At 33.8% G+C, this 23,443-nt stretch overlaps 1 protein-coding gene across 6 annotated transcripts in view; it reads right to left on the bottom strand.

Annotated features, from left to right (window-relative positions):
• Positions 1 to 23,443, bottom strand: part of LOC131155245 (uncharacterized) — an 87,877-nt gene that overhangs the window by 12,105 nt on the left and 52,329 nt on the right. For 3 of the 6 annotated variants that reach the window (XM_058108241.1, XM_058108242.1, XM_058108240.1), the window contains exons 10-19: positions 13,796 to 13,868; positions 13,648 to 13,707; positions 9,196 to 9,342; positions 8,312 to 8,350; positions 8,114 to 8,154; positions 7,551 to 7,637; positions 6,382 to 6,547; positions 4,645 to 4,722; positions 4,197 to 4,333; positions 2,825 to 2,901 (exon numbers count right to left, since the gene is read on the bottom strand). In XM_058108241.1, coding sequence (XP_057964224.1) covers positions 2,825 to 2,901; positions 4,197 to 4,333; positions 4,645 to 4,722; positions 6,382 to 6,547; positions 7,551 to 7,637; positions 8,114 to 8,154; positions 8,312 to 8,350; positions 9,196 to 9,342; positions 13,648 to 13,707; positions 13,796 to 13,868 — 905 coding nt within the window. The remainder of the gene's footprint in view (positions 1 to 2,824; positions 2,902 to 4,196; positions 4,334 to 4,644; positions 4,723 to 6,381; positions 6,548 to 7,550; positions 7,638 to 8,113; positions 8,155 to 8,311; positions 8,351 to 9,195; positions 9,343 to 13,647; positions 13,708 to 13,795; positions 13,869 to 23,443) is intronic. The other 3 variants (XM_058108243.1, XM_058108245.1, XM_058108244.1) reach the window with 1 other exon arrangement.

Raw genomic sequence — 23,443 nt, 5'->3', positions numbered from 1 at the left:
CAGCTTTCAGGTAGCACAACCATGACCACGGGAGTTTATACATGACATTAGTCCCAGGAGGTGTCTTTTATGCATATCTGTACATTTATGTAAATGATGATGTTATGAAATGAATGAAGTGTTTATATTAGGAAAACGAAACGAGTATTTCCAACTGTATATGTATGTATGATGTTAAGACAACTATTTTCGATTATATGAAGAATGAATATTTTCTGTAAGCACTAAAAACATGTTGCCCACACATTGATATTAACTTGATCACCCTTACTGAGAAGTGTCTCACCCTAATATACAAATCATCTTTTCAGGAAACTACAAGTATCGTGCTTAGCAAGATCAGGGGGTGAAAGTTAGATTAGTTCCTTTTTGAGAGTGTATGTAAGAACTCTGGTGTATGTAAGTTATGTTGTCAGGCTCGGGGCTTGTATTATGGTCGTATGGACCGAACTAGTTGTCCAGTTTTGGTTGGATTGTAATATGAGTGCATGGAAACCTTTATGTATGAACGAACTTAGAACTCTGATAATGTATGTATGGAGAATGTTTCATTGCTTCCGCTACATTATTGTTAAATGATTATGGTATCAGGTACACAGACGTCACTTTAGTAGCACCTTGGGCCCACGTGGCAGGTCGGGGCATTACACTTTCATTTGCTTATCTTTGAGAGAAAAACTCTTGAGCCTTAATCTTGATTATTCATTTAGAGTTTGTCTTAAGCCTTGAATTGTAAATCCTTGCTCATGAGAAATTTGTTTTGTAAGTCGTATTGTTTTGGTTGCACTATCTCTATAGAAAATACGGGATGTAATTTGGTCTCCTTGGTCTTCATAAAACAAAGGGTGTGTACTGGTTTGCCTCAGTCCTCGTTAAAACAAGAGGAGTTTAGTGGAACCTCAAGATGGTTGATCTTTAAAGAGTGGATGTAGGCCATTTGCCAAACCAGTACAAAATGGAGTTTGCAATTTCTCTATCCCTTCTCTCTTTGATTTAAATTGCTTTGATATTTGTGTGATTTGCTTGGTTGATTTATTGCCTTAATTTTTGCATCAAGCTTTTTAATTTTATAAACCCAATCCACCCCTCTTCTCTTGGGTTGCCTTTGGGCCAACATAACATTCACCACACAGATGGTTGCAGTGAAGAGTCTTTCCTTTGGCACAAAGTCATTAAAGTAATTTGGCTCACCGGACAAAGTGTGGTAGCTAACTTGGGGTTGAGATGTTCCTGTGAAAGTCTTTGGAAGGGTATTTCACAGTTATATCCTCTTTTAATTACTTATACAAATTGTATAGATCTCATATTCAATTTTCAGAAAGAAATTTGGGTCTTGGGGGGGGGGGAGGTGCTCATCTTTTCCCTGTTTGTATAGATTGTCCTCTTTGCGCAACGAATCTATTTCTTCATTATTTATTTCAAGTGTGGCCATATTCTCTTGGGATTTCCATTTTCGTAGGGCTCTTAATGATAGGGAGGTCTTGTAGCTGGCCTCATTATGTTTGTTGGACGGTAGGCTTCTTTCCGAACGGAGGGACTATTGTTCATGGATTCTTAATTCTTTTGAGGAGTATTCTTGTAAGTCTTATTTTTGAGGATTTAACCAATAAAAACTTGTCTTGTCTGGTGTTCTAGCTTCATAGTTCTTTCTAGGGGGCTAAATTCCCTAAAAAAATTAAGGCTTTTAGTAGGTTTGTTGTTCTTAATAGAGTTAACACTAACAATCTGTTGTAGAGTAGGAGGCCTTTTAAGGCTTTAGCTCTTGATGTTTGTTCTCTTTGTTTTGAAAATTCGAATCTGCCTCTCACATGTTCCCTCATTGCTCCTTTTCATGAAGGGTGTGGAATAATCTTTTTGGCTTATTTGGAGAGAGTTACGTGTGTTCAGAGTTGATGGAGGATTTTTTGGCTGTATCATTTTCAGGTTGTGGGAGAGGTAAACATGATTTAGCGTAGTGGAGGTGTGCCATTTTTGCCGTTTTGTGGGGGATTCAGTTGGAGTGGAGTGCTTGTATTTATAGGAAAGAGTACGCCTTTGATTATGCTTTGGAACAGGAATATAGGATTCAGTATCTGGCCTCTTTGTGGGCTTTTGCAGAAGGATGCCTCAATGGGGTTTCTTTTTGTTTGATTTCTTCTAATTTTTTTGGTTTTTGTTCTTGTATGTTCTGAGGATTCCTTATGCTCCTTGTTGTACTATTTGTTCTCCTTAACAACATCTGTTCTTTTTCAATTAAAACACACACACACACACACACACCACACAGAAGTATCCTATTAAAAGTAAATTATATAGAACAACTATGCTCTCAATAGAATCCTTAGAAAAAGGTCCTCAAGTTCTCATATTTCCAGCTTGGGAACCTCTAAGGCAAGATTTAGATTGTATATTGAAATGAGCAGGCTCAATCAATGGAAATAAAGGAACAGCATCAATTAAGATGATACGAAAACACAAACAACAGAGATGAATCATTAAACATCCAGCAATAAGATGTTTCATTGGTACAAGGAGCATTGTAAGGAAAATGGTAATGTAAAAAGAAAAGGGTTGAGGAGTGGCTTGACTGGCTTCCTCTTCTTATCCAAAGAAAACTGAAAGTACTGGATTTTAATATTACAAAATGGTGTAACAATATTGTACATGATGATAACTGAAACAGGAAGGAACAGAATGGTGATGAGGATGACGATGACAATGATAACAATAATATAATTTCAATACTAGGAAAAAAGAGGGAATGCAATAGTAAATTTCAACTTAAATTGATTAAAAAATATTTCACAGGAAAGGCACCAATATTTATGTAATATTAAGTACTTACTTGAGTATCAAGGTAGAATAAGACAGTTGGACATTCTTATTTGAAGATCCATAACAACTTGAGAATGCATCAAGAATCTGCATAACAATTGACTCCATGAGAAATTATAAGAAACGTTCAGAAATCTGCAAATGTCAAGGATACCATGGATAAAAGACCATAAGAAAAAGTTAACCAGGGGCTGTGTAGATTATCAACTTGTACACTGGAATGTCATCCCAAAAATGTGACCTTTTATCTGTCCTTGGACTGAAGCATGAAGAGATTTCCTAAACAATTTAATTGATGCATGCATCAAAAAATAAAACTAATTTATGAAATTTTAAGATTTTCTTCAAATATTAGAATAATTTTCAGTTAAATAAAGAATTTATGACAAGTATGCATACGCATCACAGATTAACCCAGCCATGCACCTTCTAGGGAACATTGCAACTAGCAAAAGAATTTCAAGTGTCCCATAGACTCAATATGATGGTCAAACCACCAAGAAAGTCACTACAATTTTCAGACTAAATTTATTTCTCAACAAATAACAATGTAGCATTACTTTTTCACCACCCATTTTATCAAATTTCCATGTGCTCGTATTTATTAAAAGCTCAAGGTGCACTAATGCGCAAAGGTTTCTTGGAGCCTAGGCCCAAAATGCAAGGCAAGTTGCAGGCCTAAGTGAAGCAACGTGCACACATTGTACGAGACATACAAATAAATCAAATAATTTTGCAGATATGCAATACAAAAATAACCAACATATTTTATGATATATGTAACATAAACACAAAAAAACTAGAATCCCAAACGCTATACATAGACTTAGTGACGATAGAATAAATTCAAAGTTGAAATATTATAAAAATATAGTGGTGTAGTCGAGCAGAACAAATATATTCAAAGTTCAAATGTAAAGTATCCAAAGGCCAATCTTGCTATCAGAAACTCAGAGTAACATGCATCGGATACCCCAAGCATCACAAGTTGTGACTGCCAACTGGAGATTAGAATTTAGAACCTTCCTCAATATATATTTTGTTTTATCATTCATTTTTTTCCCTTGAGGGTATTTAACCCATGGGTTCAGTTTTTACACATAAGCAGGCCCAAACATGCAAAAGATAAAGCCTGGCAACAATAAAGCCTGCTGGAATCAATAAAAGCCCAAACTGACCAGCAATTAAAAGGTGAGCCTCATAAGGGCCTTGTGCCTTGGGCCTAGATGTTCACTTAACTTTAGGCACCTTGTCTAGGCCTAGGTGAAGCTCTGCTATGACGACTTGCTGCACCTTGGGCTTTTTTGGCACCTAAGCATGCATGCCTTTGACAACCATGCATGTGCATTTGAACTCAGAAAACAGACAAAAGCAGCACTAACCTCACTTCGATGTTTCTGCAACCAATTGTGGAAACATGAATTCTTGAACAAATTAGCCACAAGACGGATGCTTGTTAAAAGATTGGCAGGAAGTGCAGGACTTGCTGTAGCTTTCTGAATAATCTCCATATGAATATCTGGTTAGAGCAGGTGAAATCAACAAAAATTACATAACAATTAAAAAGGGATCCATCATATAAACTAAAGCTGCCCCTGCCACTAGATATATCTAGGGCTTGGTCTCCAGCCAACAGTACAAGTCTCAGACTGTGTCATCTGGTGTGAGCAACCGCACCATTTTTTTTGGATTTGTCAAACAATATGCTATGGCTGCAAATGTGTGGCATGACTATGACTATAGTGGAAATTTTCTTTTTAAAGAATTGTCCATACAAGAACTTTTACAAATGAAGTGAAAAAGGAAGGAGGTTACAACTAAGTCAGATACCATTTTCAACATCAACAAGCTTCAAAAGAATATTTGCCCCATCTGGATGCAGGACGATCATCCTCATAAGATCAATAGCTGCAAATACAGAAGGTTTAACATTCATTGAGTAATTAAACACAATAATTTTTGAATGTTTTAATGGGCAAAAAATGCTTGTTTACTCTCTGTAACTATAATTAGAACCAGAATTCAACAGTAAAATCATAAATGCCAAGTTATGATAAAAGAAGAAAAAAGGCAATGAACAAAGCATTCCACTCTCCATTACAGAGCAGTTGAAACAACTTCACTTACTGTAATAAAAGTGAAAGAAAGTAGGCAGCTGACTGATGGTCTAAGAGAGGATTCAAATGCATAACGAACTGTGAGAGAGAGAGAGCATGAAAATGGGATGGAGTGGTGTATGATTAAACAAAAGGTAATGGCTCCTAGTTGTATTCATTTAATACCAAGTTGTGTTCTTACACGTAATGGCTCCTGGTTGCATTCATTTAATGCCAGGTCGTGTTCTTATATGTAATGGCTCCTGGTTGCATTCATTTAATACCAGGTCGTTTTCTTACACGTAATGGCTCTGGATTTGCATTCATTAAATCTAGGTCATGTTCTTAGACGTAATGGCTCCTAGTTGCATTCATTTAATACCAGATTGTGTTCTTACACGTAATGACTCCTAGTTACATTCATTTAATACCAGACTGTGTTTTTACACGTAATGACTCCGTGTTGCATTCATCAATAACAGGTCATGTTCTTACATAATGGCTCCTAGTTGCGTTCATTTAATACTAGGATGTGTTCTTACACAAAATGGCTCTTAGTTGCATCCATTTAATACCGGGTCATGTTCTTACACGTAATGACTCTTGGTTTGCATTCATTAAATCCAAGTTGTGTCCTTACACCTAATGACTCTTGATTGCATTCATCAAATCTAGGTTGTGCTTCATACACATAAAAGGCTTCTAGTTGCATTCATTTAATTTAGGGTAAGTGCGAAATCCGTATAGATGCTCTTGTTTCTCTTTTTGTTTTGCTAACTTTCGTTCTGGTCTGATTCAAGGTAGGGTCTAATCCCTAAAAATGACCCAATTTTTCTTGTTTCTAGGAACTTTTGTTTTATTCACTACTCAAAATGGACAGCTCTTTCTTTGCGTGATGTCTTCATGCAAAGTCATTAGCAAAAGAGAGAAGTTCTTCTTGTTGTTGCCCAAAGCCCAATCAGCCCAAATTCAACTTGATAGATTTTTTATTTTTGACTTCATAAATATTAATGCTTATTATTATTTTTTAAAAAAGTGTAAGTTACTTTTTTTAATAAAAAAAGTGATGTTCTTGCTTTGACTTCATGTCAACCGCTACATACGGACCAATGTGGCGAGAAGTTCTCAACATAATTGTATACTGGTTTGAGCTGGACAGGAACTCATAAAATTTTCAGATCTAATTCATTCTTAAATAATTCTAAATTATAAAAATTTCGGTGACCGCTTTTGAGTGTAGTTGATGCAATCATATGGATACTAAGGACCCCAAAGTCCACAGATGGACTTTATAAAAAAGAAAAGCATCATTCACACATCATACTACAAAACATAACAGTCACATATGCTTCGAAATAATAGATCATTTTCATTCTTGAATACGAAATACGAAGCATGAATAAAGAAGATTGCATGAGGCAGCTTAGAAAAGGAATTGCAAACTAAAATCCAGGACAATTAGGATACTAACCAGGAAATATCATGGCAAGTGGCCATGATTTTAGCAATTTCAGCAAAAAAGCAATGTCAATGTCAGCAAATCTACTACTGTGATAGTGCGATGTATCCTTTAAAATAGAAATAACAGCTCCCAGTCTGGAAATCTCAAGATCCGTCAATGACATGTTCTTCTTCTCCTTCAAAATATAGTCAATAAAACCATTGATATTGAAACCATACATACAAGAAATGGAAGGCACAATGATTAAATAGCAAACAAAGAAGATCTAGAAACATGATAAAGCCAGAACATGTTTGGCTTCTTTGCTCACGTAAGTTGCATGGCCGCAAGGAAAAGCATTTTGAATTTTCTAAAACAGCAGAGCAGCTTTTTTTTTTTTTTTTTGTCAGTTTTATTGCATAATCCATCTAAGGCATACAACTGAATTTAGTTTAAGAAACAAGTAAATAGAAAAATCATCACAATGGAAGATTGAACTAAAAAAGTTAGGAAGGAAAAATGCAAGATCTAAATCCCAAGTGGTAAAAGGCTAAATGCTGCTTCTAAAATATCTTAAACATAATTTTGGTACTCATGTCCACGTCTGCAGGTAACATTTACTGCTCAACATATTGTTATACACTAAGCATTCATGTATAGAAGAAACAGAATATAAATTTTTAGAAGGTGGCATTTGGCATTTACACAAAAATTACATCACAATGAATAAGTGTTTTTTAAATTTTTTAAATATTTTAATCCAAGGAAAGATAAGATTGAATTAATGAAGCAAGAACAATTTAGAACATAGTTGCTGCACTCAAGGAGCAGAAAAAACTAAAATAATTGACAATATGGGACCCTCAAGCTCCAAGAAAATCAGCCATGAATATTCCCTTAAAAAATGAAAAAATGCTAGTCATATAGTCACAAGGTGTTTAAAAAATAATTCATTATCTATCAAATTAAAATTAAAATTCTATCACAGAAACCCTTGAGTTCACTCAATAATAAAATTAAAATAAATTTACAGAAGCAGAAAAAAATCCATAAAAATTGAAAAAGAAATTACAGGTTTACATACAAAAAAGGAAACTATAATACAACAAAATAATTGAACATTAATTAAATGAGAAAAGGAAACTAGAATATAAAACAATTTCAGAAAATGAAGTATTTTACCCCTATTAAAAACTTACTGGGTCAAAGAGAAATGTGTTGTTAAACTCCGAAATCTTTTTTAGAATTCCATCGAACTGGGCCACATCAAAGACAAGCATACCTTTCTGGAAACAAAATCATAGAGGAAAATGACTGAACAAAGAGTTTGGAATAAAGTTTTCATCCATATTTCTGTTTTGTAGGAGAGCATGCAAATGAAGGGGAGCTTGGGCGCAGAAGGTAAGGTTGTTGCCGTATGACCTGGAGGTCACGGGTTCGAGGCATGGAAACAGCCTCTTGCAAAAATGCAAGATAAGGCTGCGTACTATAGACCCATTGTGGTCCGCCCCTTCCCCGGACCCCGCATACACAGGAGCTTTGTGCACCAGGCTGCCCTTTTTTTCATTTTTTTTAATTTTTAGCAGAGCATGCAAATTTGATCTCATCATATCACTACTTTGTTATAATGTTGACTTCCTACAAGAATAATTAAACAGAATAAGCAAGCATTTGCACATGCAGTCATGCATTTTAGATTTTAAAAATTGCATCTCTAAATTCTATGACTGACATAACAGAAAAAAATTCTTTAAGACCATACCTTAGGTATGTGCTTGAAAGTAGGTTTTGCTGAAATAGCTGCTGCCATTAAGCAACAATAAAAAAGTCAATGAGACAATATGTTGGAAAGTGGAGAAAAACTAATGAGACCGGAATAGCATATACCATCTAGTTGGTATATATAAACCACTAGAAAAGAAAAGTTTGAAAATAAGTTTTCCAACTCAAATATTCATACCAGACATGGAAGAAGGTCCTCCAGGCACATAAGCATTGGCTGAAATGTAAAACAAAGACAATTTTTCTCATAAGCATATGGCAAACAACAACAGAAAAGCTCACAAAGAAATCTAAAATCATGTCATATCTGGACAGAAACTCCATTCTTTTGAACAAGACTCATTCAAAGTCAGCCCAGATTATGCAGGGTCTTATGGGAGTCTTCTAGCTGTTAGGATTGGGCTGAGTTGAAAATTCTCAACAGAAACCAATTTTGGTTTGGCTAAAGTTGACATGTTATATGTTATGCAACTCAAAAACCTTTAAACCTGGACTATATTAGTGCATGTATCCACACAGGTGCACAAAAAAATTTGAAGCCAATGCAACACAATAATATGGATATCACACTCCAACAGGCAATCCTGGAACAAGCCAAAACAACATTTTTGTCTTGCAAAATCATTTTCAGTGCAGTTTTTCAACTTTTGCCCTGAAACCAAAAAATAGAATCTATAAATGTGAAAAAGGTTGATCACAACTTTTGCAAATTAGAAAATATTAAGTTTCCTTAAAATTTTATATATAGGGTGGGGATCTTCACTTCCAAGAGTTAAGGGACTATGCTCCTGAGAATGAAGGAAAAGATGGAGTAAATCATCGACTTGAAATCCTACAGATTCTCATGTCTATAGAAAAGAAACACATCATTTGATTTCTTGGGTTAGCTGCCTAGCTTCCAGTTAATCAACTACCTGAGCTCAAACCCAGGTTGAAATCAAGCACTTGAAACAAGGGATGCAGGCTATGGTTAGGTTGGGCAACAAGAAAAATGATTTTCACTTTGGGTTGAGCATAATTTTGAAGCCTAAGTCATAGCACTGAAATAAATATCATACTTACAGCCAGTGTATGGATCACGAAATGACATATTGAGAGCAAAGTCCTTTTGTCCAGAATTATGCAGTATGAACTCTACTATTTGTTGACGGTAGGATAGAGGAAGATTCTCCTCGAGGAGCCACTTGTCAGCAGTAGAATATGGATTATCTGGAAACAGTATATTGTTTCTGTCAGCAACTATTGAGGCACCATGCATACACAGTTCATGTAATATACATTGTTAGATTTCTATTTTACCTAAAAGCTTATGCTGTTAGGTTGTGAGCCAATGATCGATATCAAGTTTTAACACATAAAGTAGTAAGCATGCATGCCAAAGCAACCATTGCCCCAATGGCAAGGGTGTTACACCAAAACCTAAAAGTCACAAGTTCAAATTACAAAAGTACTCTCTCCAAATGTGGCAGTAAGGCTGTGTAAATAATGCCCTCCCCATATCAACACCCCCCCCCCCCCCAAAAAAAAACAAAAACATGCGCGCAATATGGCACAGGGGCCTTGTGTTGTAGATGTTGCATTCTTTTTTTTAGTAAGCTTGCGCACTACAATTAAGGATCCTCTATCATTAGCACAAGGGAAAAGATAAGAGCTTTTCCATCAGTCTGATAACAAATTTAGGGGCCATTTGGTATCATTTTTTTTCCCTGTTTTTGTTGATGTATAATGAAGAAGTAGAATATGACAGCATATTTGTTTATGCTGCTAGCTTTTTTTTTTTTTTTTTTTGTTAGTTTTTGCAAAAACTGAAAACTGAATTTGATGATTTGCAATTGTTGTTGCAACTTGTCACTATAATAATTTGATTTCTCGAATTTACTTCATTGGTTTAAATCATTCATTCTATAAAAAGGTTTTAACTAAAATTGAAATAGAATGACCATATAAATTAAAAATATAATTACAAGAAAATACACATGAAAATTTTAGCTAGATCATTCAAAAAATTATTTTGATAATTTTTCAATTGTCATCAACAACAGGATTCTTCTTTGAGCACTAAAAGAGTGAGTTTAAATATATAATAATAAAATAAAATATTTACATTTAATAATTACTTTTTATCTAGTTCCTTTCAAATTTGTTTTCTTTTGCATTTTTATTGTTTAAAATTTTTAGTCATGCCTTTTAATTGTTATTTTATTCAAGGACAAAAATGAACATTAGTTCAATTGGGTTCATAATTTGTGTTAGTTTTGAATATATTACCCAAACAGGTTGCTAGTTTTCAGTTTTTACTGTCTGTTCCTCATTTTCAGTTTACTGGTTTTCATTTCTATAATTTTTTTATGGTGATACTAAACGAACCCTAGAGAACATGACCATTAACACGGCAAACTGATAAGTTTAAAGATAGACACCACAAAAAATCTCCCAAAAACTAGGAAGCACCGATACCAACACAAGTTACGGATACAACAACATACTAACACAGCGATACGATAATTTAGAAAAAAAAAAATAAGGATACAACATGGCAGGCATGCGTTAATTAATTAAATATATAAATATATATTTAATTGCATTTTTTCCTTCTAGGTGACAAATACTGTGGTAATTTTGATTTAAAATGAAATATAAGCACCATTCTTGCAAAATTATAAATTGCACATTTTATAAACTACTATATATACAATCATCAATTACATTCATATTATAGAAAATTGGTCCAACAAAAAAAAAAAGAAAGAACATGGATGATGATGGCTAATGAGCTCGGTTCATCAACAAATTTATGTTTTTTAAAAAACAGAAGGATAACCAGAGGGATTCTTTTTGGGGGTAGGGAGGGATAGATTTTGGGGATGGGGATGGGGGTGGGGGGGATTCTGGGGACTGCGAGGTCCAATGGTGCTCCACAAGGCTGATGCAGTGGCACTAAGGCTCCAAATTTCAACCACTCTAACGTCAAAAAACCTCAATTCACAGTCTCTTCGCCTCGTACTTTTATTTTAGGTGTTCTGTTAAAAGAATTAAAAGAGACAACAAAAATGCTGTGTTCTTGTGCCAGAAGTGCCGCAGAAGTGTCCTGCCATGTCAGGAAGTTCGAGGAAGTGTCTCAGATTGTCCAAAAATAAAATAAAATGATTTCTGACACGTATCAGGGAGTGTTGGGCTGGCATCACCATCTGACAAGTGCTACACACCAACACTTCAACATGGTTTTAAATAAAGGCCGAGACGGTTTTTTGGGTTACCGATACCGTTACACACTGTGAAATTGTTGAGAAGAAAAATCACAGCTGTAACAGCCGTTACGGACCGCAACCGTTATGTAAAAGCCGCTACAGCAGTTACGTAGCTGCTACAGGACTGTTACATCAAAAAATTTATTTTCTTTTTTACCTTTTCCGCTCACTTTTTCTCTCTCATTCATAAATCATTCTCAATATACCATATGGCGAGAGGGGGAAAAGATTATGATGAGGATGACAATGATACAAAATTTACTATTTCTTTAAATACTCACAAGAGATGCATTAATTAACAATTTGAAAAATATTAATTTAGGAAAATATTTTATTTTGACAATATTAGTAATGTGATATTTATGTTCTATATTTTTCAACTTCAACCTTCTTTCTTTTCTAACTATTTTATATTTGTATTATTCGTGTGTCTTATGTGTCTAATAGATTAATGGAGTGTATAATGTATTTTGTTTTATTAATTAATTTAGCACATAAGAATTTATCACGGATAAGAATAATGAGAAGTATAAATACGTACACACGCGTAATTTTTCTATTTATGGTGGTTTAAAACAAATGTAAACTTGTTGCCCTTACCAAAAAATTTAGTTACTCGAACTAAAGGATCCAAAATACACTAAAACTCTTTCTAAGGACTAAAAGCTTAAAACATGCAAGTAATATGCACAAGGTTGTGCGTGCTTCAAAAAAATTCACAGCTGTTACACCCGCTTCCCGTTATGTAACATCCGCTACTCCCGCTTCTCGTTACACCCGTTACCATTACGCTACGCTACCCGTTATGGCGATTTAAAACCACGCACTTCAGGCTTCTATAATTGTCAGTGTTTCCTAGCCTAAAAATGTAATTTTAGTAAATACGCTTACACATGCCATGCTGTTTAAGTGCTACATTCCAACATAGCTACATTGTCCATATCCATTTATTTTAGCAAATATTTACCCACAGAGCAGTGTGTGAACAGAGATTCTCATGACATGCCAAGGCTATTAGATCTTCATATAGCTTAACACATCACACTTATTATCAATACATAAAAACAACCACCACCAAGCCTTGGATCTCACTAGATGGGATTGCCTCTGCATATCCTTCCTGTCACTCTGCATGATCAAGGGCAACAACAAAAAGTTAGGAGTGCTGTCAAATCCCTTCATACCACTTTAATCCAAGTCATTCTCTCTGTCCTTCTACAGACTCCATTGTCAAATAAATCACTCTTCAGGCTAGAGCATTATCTAATTATTTTGCAAGCACTCAAACCATCTTAGGCAGTCTCCCCTTATCTTCAACAAATGCTACTTCTAACATATAACAAATGTGTTCATTCCTTACTCTTATCTTTTAGAGCTATGTCACTCATCCATCTTAACATTCTCACTTCAACAAATGATTTTTTTCTTAGTTACCTAGTATTTTGAGTCCTTGACCCACATGACATAACTGATGTTATGGTAATCCTAATAAAATTTTCTTTTAAATTATTGATGTATTTTATGATCGCATATTGTGGATACAACCCCCAAAAAATACACACACACACACTTACATGTAAAAAAATAATTGTTTCGGGGGTTGTAAGTGGTGAGGGTGACATGGTGTATATATTATTTTCCTTCATAGACTTTGCGCTAAATTAGTTGCATCAATGTTCCCCTTTCTATATAGAAAATGCCAAGTATTACCCCCTTTCTATTGCAAACTGTCAATATTTCATTGCAAACAGCCCCATACAAGTGATAAACATGTGTAAAGCGAGAGAGAGAGAGAGAGAAAGAGAGGAACTGCTAAGGATTATCCATCAATTTGACTATCAGTCAATAATATTTCCACAATAAAGAACAAATTAAGAACGCACTACTTAAAATTATTAAGTGCTGGTACAAATTAAAAAAAAAAATACAATAACCAACAAAAAAAAACAATGAATCCTGACAACAACTTAGACAACATTACTCTGGTTAAAAATCCTAATTACAACCACCTACATAGAAAACAAATACTTACCTTGATCAGATCAAACAACAACTGGAAGTTCAAAATGAATCCACTGTACAAAAAGCAACACATACATCCAGCAACAGAAGATATAATAAAACATGTTCTACCTTAGAAATTAGAATGACAAAAAATAGGTCTGACACAATCCACAAAGTAAAATGAAAAGAAAATAACACTAATAGAAACACCAATTGTTCATTATACAACCAAATCTTAACATAAGGCTGTAAACTAAGATACCTGATCGATTGTATGGCAGTTTACGAATAGGCTCACCATCTCCAATATCAACATCAAAAACTGTGAAAGAAGAGTTAGTCAACAATCAAAAATTTATACATAAAAGAGGTTACACACATTGGAAGTTTGAGAAATAAAAGATGCAAACCATAATCATATTCAATTCCATTAAGCATAGGACGCTTCATGCCATCATCAGGTCCATCAACAACTTCACCGATCTAAATAGAGAAGAAAAATGACTGAGCATAAACAGTCCTAATGTAATGATAAAACCTAGAAGCTAATAAAACAAAATTGACATGTAAGATTTTGAAAGAAACAAGTCACTTAACCACATTGAATGGTAGATAAGGAATTCGAGTAGACCATAAAAACAATTGGGAGACAGGATATCCTGCAGGATTCCCAAGAATCTGGCCTTTCGAATGTTAAATGCCCATGTTTGGGAACCCATGTAAATCCTATGAGGCAAATGGCTTAGATTTCCTACAAATGTAAGATGCTTAAAAAACATGGGCATTCAAAGCCCACCTCTCCCTTACGTAATCTTTGATTCTCATGGGAATCCAACTTGATGGAACAAATATATCCCTACCATTCGTCACTCCTATATGAAATTGCCCCTTCTTGCTGCTGCTACTATTAACACTATTATTATTTTTTATTATTAGGATTAAATATTTATTATTGTTATTGTCATCGTTGTCATCATAATCATCATCATTATTATTAAAAGACATTATTAAAGGTGACTACAGTAACTATTATTATATGAACTAGCTGTGCAGCACTCACAACTACTTTATTTTTAATTTAAAAAATAAAACTGTAAAGAAAATAAGCAACCGATGAAAGGTATTTTAATTTGACTAGGGGTACTTTGGGTTGTTATAGAGTAGTTATGAGGCAGTTATATGGGTGATTTGAGCATTCAAAAACCAGACTAAATATAGAGAAAATGGGAAGGAGTTGAAGGGTACTTTAGTTTGATTAGGAGAATAGTTATGGGAAAGTTATAGGGGTGTTTTGGGCATTCAAAAACCAAACCAAGTTTGAGCAATCCCATTTCTAGTAGTAGAGATACGTACATACAAATATATATATACATGCACGCACATATGTGCATAGTACAAGAATATATGTAATAGGGCTAAGCATTATTCGATGAAAACCAAATTAATCGACTGAACCAAAAATGTTTAGTAAAATCGGTTCGGTGAAGATTTTTAAAATTCTTTTGGCTCAGTTTCGTTTTTTTAAAAATTCGGTGCTTGGACTTTTTTTTGGTCAACCGAATCAACTGACCAAACATATATATTCAATATATATTAATATATGTGTAAATTACAGAAAAACCCCCACCTGCCACGACCCCCTTCACCTTTACTCTTCATTTTTCAGTTTAGACTATCAGTCTTCAGAGCTTCTTTGATCACCCAGCCCCAAATCACAAAACCCTAACCCCAAGTTCTAACTCCTAACTCCATTGTTTGGTCGGCTTCTCCAGACCTCAGGTGAGGGGTCCTCCACTGCTCGCTGTCTAACGATCATCCTTCCTCCTCGGCTCCTTCCTCCTTCACCTCCATAACCGATTCACCATCCTCAAATCCTCCAGTTTGTCGATTCGCCATCCTCAAGATCCTCCATTCCTCCAATCAACCAATCCTCCTTCCTAGTTCCTCCTCCACCTGCATTGCCAATTTGCCTCACCAATGCCAACAAACCCATTGGCCATCACCATCTCAAGATTTGAAGGCAAGGTTCTCTATTGTCTTCTTATTTCTACTTGAAGATTTCCAGCATTTCTATATCTTAAATCTGAAATTGTTAAAATATTTGCAGCAGGAATTTTGCAGCATAATTTTGATTAATTCCGGTTAACCGAATTAACCAAAATAAAATTCAGTTAGGTGAGGGTTCGGTTATACCCTCCAACTTGGTTTGGTTTGGTTCAGTTAAGGTATACGGCTAATTCACCTAATTCACCATACCAACCGATTGCTCAGTCCTAGTATGTAATAGTACTATTTTTTAGGTTTAGAGGGATTATGCTAATCTTATTGAAATAAAAAATACCCAAATTATGCCAAACATTGCAATCTAATATTCCCAGGAACCTAATGGGACAGTAATCCTTCTCCTGGGAAAGTGATTCTGGGAGGGGTATTTAGGATAACCTGAGCCAAACACTTCATAAAGCATTCATTGTTGTTTTTTATTTTGGAAGAAGGTAAGCATATATATATATATGCAAACAAAGGCCAGGATAAAACAACAATACAAGAAAAGCAATACAGTGAAAAAAAACAGCATACAACAGCGAAAAAAAAAAACTAAACTCTATGGAACACAGTTCCCATGGAGCTTGTAATGAACATCTAGAAGAACAATACTCTAACAATCCTGTCCACACTTATTTTTACATTTTCATATAGAAGGGCATTAGGAGCTTTCCATATGAGATATATAACAGCATTCTGAAGAAGCTTTATAACCTTCCTTCTAGCACTTAGGAAGTAGCAGATAGCTCTTCATTCCAAATTGTGTGATGCCTTTGCAGATTCATAGATGAGAAGGCTTTAAAGTAAATTCCTTTTGAGATCTTACAGCTGCAAATTAAATGAATCTCATCTTCCACAAAATCACCACAAAGTAAACAAGTAGAAGATTGATTTTTACCCCAAGCTTGAAGATTTTCCAAAGTGAACAGTCTATTAAGAGTTGCAAGCCAACTAATTAAAGAATGATAATTTAAAGATACACAGGGGTAATAATTCTAATGAACAGAAGTAAATAGATACATGTGAGGAAAGCATAGTTTAATCTGAACTATGCAAAAAAAAAATTGATGGTTGATCACTTGATTGTGTCAAAGGCAAAAAACTTAGGTAGTGTTTAGTAATTTGGAACCGATTCCAGGAATAGGAATTGGAACGACTGATTCCACATCATGACATTTGGTTCGTGATAACCTCATCCAATTCCATGCAAGAATTAGATTACCCATTTAGCCCATTTTTTAATTCCTATCTTTTAGCTCATAATCAAGTTCTGAAGCCCACAGAACATGCATGCATACACAAATATACATTCATCCATAATGCATGTGCACATAGGTACATGCATGCTTATATAAATCCATGCATGTATAATATATATATATATATATGCACAATATATCAATACATATATTCATATACGTAGACATCCTATACATTCAATTACAAAACACACATATTTACATAAATAAATTTAAATGCATAGATACATTTATAATATATTATATTATAAAAACTATGTTTATAGCATAAATTACATAAAGTAAAAAAAAATAATAGTAATATTATGGTATTAAATATAAATATAAAAGAATATTATTATATTAATTTTACTATATGTAGTAGTTACAATAATAACAATAATAACATATCATTGTAACATATAAAAAATAACTGAATACTATTATTAAATAAAATACAATGTTATAATATTGGTATTATTATTGATTTTTTATATCATTATATTATAATCTCAAAATAAAATAAAATATTAATATTAATATGAATATCATAATTATAACTATATAATAAATTTTAATAATATATAACATACAAAATAATACTATTGTATGATAAAACATTGCAATTATTGTGGTATGGCATTGGTTATTGTTTTATTATATTATTATTTAATGTTCTTCACTAGAAAAAAAAAATAAAGAAAGAAAATGTTTTAAGAAAGAAAGAAGTGCAATTACAATGTAGAAGAAGACAAGAAATCCACAAAAGTGAAAAAGAAAAAAATAAAATAAAATAAAAAGAAAACACCCAAAAAAGAAAAAGAACCAAAACATCCTAATTAAGAAAACCACCCTACTATAATCCCTTGCCATCAAAATTCACTGAAATATGCTAATTCCAGCTTCCCTTTCCTTGCCTTATTTTTACCACCATCCAAGCAAACTTCTTGTACTTCAGGATTAGAAATCCATAATCCCAACTTATCCATAAGCTTTTGAGTTTGAATGATCTTCCCTCTAATCTCCTGCACAAGGGTGGGCGAAATTCCATCCCTAACTTGATTACTCAAGGGCAATTCTTTATTACACCCATCCTCCTCAAATTAGAACCCACTCCAAACCTTCAAAAGAAATGGTGGGGCCCCAAGTAAGAAGAATCAGAAACAAACCCAAATTTTTCAAAAACCTCACATCCAATAAAAGTCTATCATCACAAACAAAATCACTGTCAAACTCATTGTCATCGTCCACTTCATCACCACAATTCTATTTCTCAAAACAATTCATTTCTTTACCCTTCTTAACGAACCTATCTTTGAATAATGCTGCCCTTCCTCAACAAAAAAATTTCCAACAGTTTTCTTTTTAAAACTTACCTGCACAAGAGAATTTTCCTTCTTTAGCCCCCTACCCTGCAGTGCTACCAGAATATGCATTAGAATAAACAGTTTTCATGCATGCCTTACCAGCATTTGCTCTTGCATCACAGCCCCAAGAGTTACAATCCGCCTCTGTACACAAGCCCTCACAAGCATGAATCATACCTGAGTTGATGCATCTACTCCACCATGTAAATTTCTGCCATCAAAAAATCACCAAATGAACTCTTCTAGATGCTACATCAGTACTTAAGCCATTTCTCTTTCCTGATACAATCTGTCACGGTACCCCTGGTCCTAAATTTCCACAAAATTTTCAAAATTTCCATTGATATCTCTGCATTCCAATGCTCTCGAATTTGAAATGGCAGCCAATTTTTGTTATAAAATATTTCAATCAAAATTTCCACGAACTACCAGAAATTAATTTTAAAAAAAAAAACAGAAAAATTTGTCAAAATTTTGAGATTCAAAACCCATATAGAAATTTCTCTTTTAAGTTATCTTCTTCATATTGAAACTAAACAAGAATAGTTTTCATACTTTTGAATGATAAAAAATAATAAATTATCTATATTTCTATTATTAATGAATTTCAAGTATATTAATTGAATGTGTTTAATATGAATGTTATTACAATCATTTCAACTTATATACCACATACTTGTCCTTGATGTATTTTATTTATAATAATTTAGTTCTTAAATCTGGAAATATTATTTCTATTAATAGAATCTGATCATAAAAGAATTCCATGCTTTACTCCATATTTACATCATTTTCTAAATCGAAATTGACAATGACATCGAAATTTCCATATATATTTCCGTACTTTTGAAGCCTAAAAGTTATAGTGGAAATTAAAATTTAAGACCTTGATGCTGCCAATATGGCCCATTATGGCCAGCTACAAGCCATTTGTCTTGGCAGTGAATGACTAAAATAGGTTTTCGATGTCCCTTTTTTTTTTTTTTTGCAATTTTTTTCACTCTTTTCCTTTTATTGAAGCTTAGAAACTCAATTTTGAGTTTGTTTATTTTAGTTACTAATGTTTTTCTAAGAAATCATTTTTGTTTATTTTAGTTACTAACTCCGCCTGTGGTGCACTTAATGTCCTAATTTTTTCACACACAGCCGGTCCCAAGCCCGGGAAAAGGAGGAGGGTTAGGTTAGGTAGCTGACAGCCAGCGTAAAATTTGTCAGATCACTATGATATGAATCCTTACCAAATATTTGTTGGGGCATCCCCTACGAGCGACGCGTTGCACTTGTACCACCCGGGTGTAGCGAAAAGTGGGCAAGGGTGGGCTAGGTCGTCACCCCAAAGTGACGTGCTGTGTCGGCACCCGGGTACGGTGTCAAATATGCGAGAGTTCTTGCATCATTTTAGACGTGGGCAGATAAAACGTTAGCTCAGGAAACTAGGATTAGATTAGCAACTTGGAATATAGGGACACTTATAGGTAAAAGCATGGAAACTGTGGATACAATGATCAGAAGAAAAATTAATATAATTTGCCTTCAAGAAACTAAGTGGGTGTGGGAGAAAGCTAGAGAAATTGATAAATCAGGATTTAAACTTTGGTACACTGAAAAAGAAAAATATAAGAATGGAGTAAGAATTATTATAGACAAAAACTTAAAAGATAGCGTTGTTGATGTAAAAAGAGTAGAGGATAGAATTATAAAAGTCAAGATGGTATTAGGACGAGATAATAAATATCATTAGTACTTATGCTCCTCAAGTTGGCTTAACAGAAAATCTTAAGAGACAATTTTGGGAAGATATGGATAGTATTATACAAGGCATACCAAGGACTGAGAAAATATTTATAGGAAGAGATCTGAATGGACACGTTGGAAGAGATAATGAAAATTATGAGAGGATACATAGAGGATATGGATATGGAGACAAAAATGAGCATGGGGAGGTGATCTTAGACTTCGCTATGTCATATTATATTAGCATAATGAATGCTTACTTTAAGAAGAGAGAAGAACACTTAATAACCTTTAAAAGTGGACAAAATAGAAGTCAAATAGATTTTCTTTTAACTAGGAGGGTAGATCATTTATCATGCAAAGATTGTAAAGTTATTCCATGTAAAAGCCTAACCACACAACATAGAATCTTAGTGTAAGATATATGTATTAAAAAATGGAAGAAAAAGGATAAAATAAATCAGTGTAAGAGAACTAGGTGGTGAAACCTAAAAGGAGAAAATATGATAAATTTAAAGATAAAATGATCAAAGATGGGGATTGGACTATAGAGGATGAGATAGATATAAATACTTTTTGGAGTAGATTAGCTAACTCTATAAAAAAGATAGCAAAAGAGATTTCAGGTGAATCAAGGGGAAGATTCTCAAATAGCAAAGAAAGTTGGTGGTGGGATAAAGATGCACAAAAAGTCATAAAGACAAAAAGCATTTGGTATATAACGTGGCAAAAATGTAGAAATAGGGACAACTTTGAAAAGTATAAAAAGACAAGAAAAGATACAAAAATAGGCTGTTAGTATAGCTAAATATAGATCATTTAATAGTTTGTATGATAGATTAGACACAAAAGAAGTGGAAAGAGATATATTTAAACTTGCTAAAGCTAGAGAAAGGAAGAGTAAGGACTTAGGAAATGTAAAATGTATAAAAAGTGAGGATGATATTGTCTTGGTTAAGGACTAAGACATTAAAGAAAGATGGCAAAGTTACTTTAATAAGTCGTTTAATGAAAACTAAATAGAAGACTTAAACTTAGAATTGACAAATAAGGAAAAGACTAAAAATACGAGATTTATTCGCAAAATTTGAGTTAACAAGTTAAGTTTGCACTAAAAAAAATGAAAAATGGGAAAGCTATGGGACCAGTTAACATCCCAATTGAAGTTTGGAAATGCTTAGGTGATAACGAAATTATATGGTTAACTAATTTATTTAATGCAATTACAAAAACTAAAAAAATGCCAGATAAATGGAGGAAAAATACTTTAATACCTATATACAAAAATAAAGGAGATATTCAAAATTGTAATAACTATCGTGGAATTAAACTTATGAGTCATACGATGAAACTATGGGAAATGGTAGTTAAACCTTTATAAGGTTAGAAACGAAGGTCTCAGAAAATCAATTTCGTTTTATGTCTGGAAGATCTACCACAGAAGCCATATATCTTTTAAGAAGATAATAGAAAAGTTTAAGGAAAAGAAGAGGGACTTGCATATGATATTTATTGACCTTGAGAAAGCGTATGATAGGATACCGATGTCATTAAGGATATGTACGATGGAGTAATGACTAGTGTAAGGACTATAGATGGAGAAACTAGAGAATTTCTAATCACCATAGGTGTACATCAAGGATTTGCTCTGATTCCTTATCTTTTTACTTTAGTGATGGACCAATTGACTAAGAGTATTCAAAAGGAGGTTCCATGGTGTGTGTTATTTGCAGATAATATTGTATTAATTGACGAAACTAGGGATGGAGTAGAGGATGAGTTAGAATTATGGAGGGAAGCTTTGGAATCTAGAGGTTTTTGGATAAGTAGAAATAAGGCAGAATATATGAAATGTAATTTTAGTAATGATAGGAGGAATATTGGAGACGGTTAAACTTGATGATGAAGAAATAAATAGCACTTGTAGATTTTGATACCTTGGATCTATTATGCAAGCTGAAGCAGAAATTGAAGATGATGTAATGCATAGAGTTAAACCAGGTTGGGTAAAATGGAGAAATGCTTCAAGTGTGCTTTGTGATCGTAGAATACCCTTAAAATTGAAAGGGAAGTTTTATAGGATAGCTATAAGACCAATTATGTTATATGGATCAGAATGTTGGGCGACGAAGAAACATAATATCCAAAAAGTAAAAGTTGCCGAGATGAGAATGCTTAGATGGATGAGTGGTATAACATTGAAATATAAATTAAAGAATGAACATATTCACGATAAGTTAGGTGTAGCTCCTATAGAAGATAAGATAAGGGAGGGATGACTTAGATGGTATGGACACTTGCAACGTAGGCCACATAGTGCACCAGAAAGGAAAAGTAAGTTAGTTACCGTGGGGGGCAATAGAAAGGGTAGGGGTAGACCTAAAATAACTTGGGAGAAGATGGTGAGTAAGGATTTAATATTCCTAAATCTATCAAAAGAAATGGTCCATGATCGCATAAATTGGCAGAAAATGATTCATATAGCTGACCCCACCTAGTGGGACTTAAGGCTTGGTTTTGTTGTGTTGTTGTTGTTGTTGTCTTTGATATTTAGTATGTATTAATTAACAATTAGCATTCAAATAAAGCCAATCTTTTCTCTCTTTAAAATTACATATCTGCATGTTGTGTAAGCTCTTTCAATTTTATTATGTGTTGTTTTCACACCTAATTTGGAGACAAATATATTTCATAGCTATGCATTGTTCGTCTGATATATGAAAATTTGACATTTTACATTTCATTATATTTATGATTTCTTAGTAAAAACTTCACTCATAATCAATTAAGCAATGGAAAGTAGCAAATACTTGCTTCTACTTGCCAATCTCAACTAAATAAACCATGAAAATCCAAGGCTTGCAGTATATGTTACTTTTAAATGGATTAAAATTTACTAAAAACCATCTAAAGCATTAGTACGAGTGATTTTGGGATCAAAACATGTGAATTTTCATGCTTTTCACAATGCAAAAAAAAAAACCATAGATGTGGTGTCCATTATCACTTACATAACGTCTGCAAGGGCTGCAACCATTACACCATGGTCATTATTATGGGGAATGCTACCATTTTTTTAAAACCATAGGTATTGTTAGATTACCACTTTACCAAAAAGCTTAAGCTATTAGGTTGTGGGCCAACAATGTATATCTATCTAGCTTTAACACTCCCCTGCACATGCATAAGGAGAGACAAACACATGATAAATAATAACCATTACAAGGAATATAATAATTTTTTTAAACATCATTTAGTAAATGCAGGCAACAAGACTAGAACCCAAGACCTCTTGGTAACCAGCTTAGATACCATGTTGAGATTTTTTATTAAATGAATGACCTAACACTACGATAGGTCTCTCCCTCTATTTATAATACATATCAAATACATTCTAATGACCATAATACCCTTACTAACTCTCTCACTTATTAATATAACACTGATGACCAAATTGGAACAAGTGGTTTGTTTGGCCTTCGAGGGTATGCAATACTTCATCGAGTAGAATCCTTCTCACTGCGTACATGGACGATATTGTAAACACAAGTGATGATAATCAAGATATTCCGAGCCTAAAAAATTTTCTATAGTCTAAGTTTCAAACTGAATATTTGGGACCATTTAAATACTTCTTGGGTATAGAAGTATCCAGATCTCATATGAGAACTGC

This window comes from Malania oleifera, chromosome 5, assembly GCF_029873635.1.
Source record: "Malania oleifera isolate guangnan ecotype guangnan chromosome 5, ASM2987363v1, whole genome shotgun sequence".
Classification (NCBI taxonomy): Eukaryota; Viridiplantae; Streptophyta; class Magnoliopsida; order Santalales; family Ximeniaceae; genus Malania; species Malania oleifera.
Note: the sequence above shows the minus strand (reverse complement) of the source record. Positions and strands in the feature narration are given on the sequence as shown.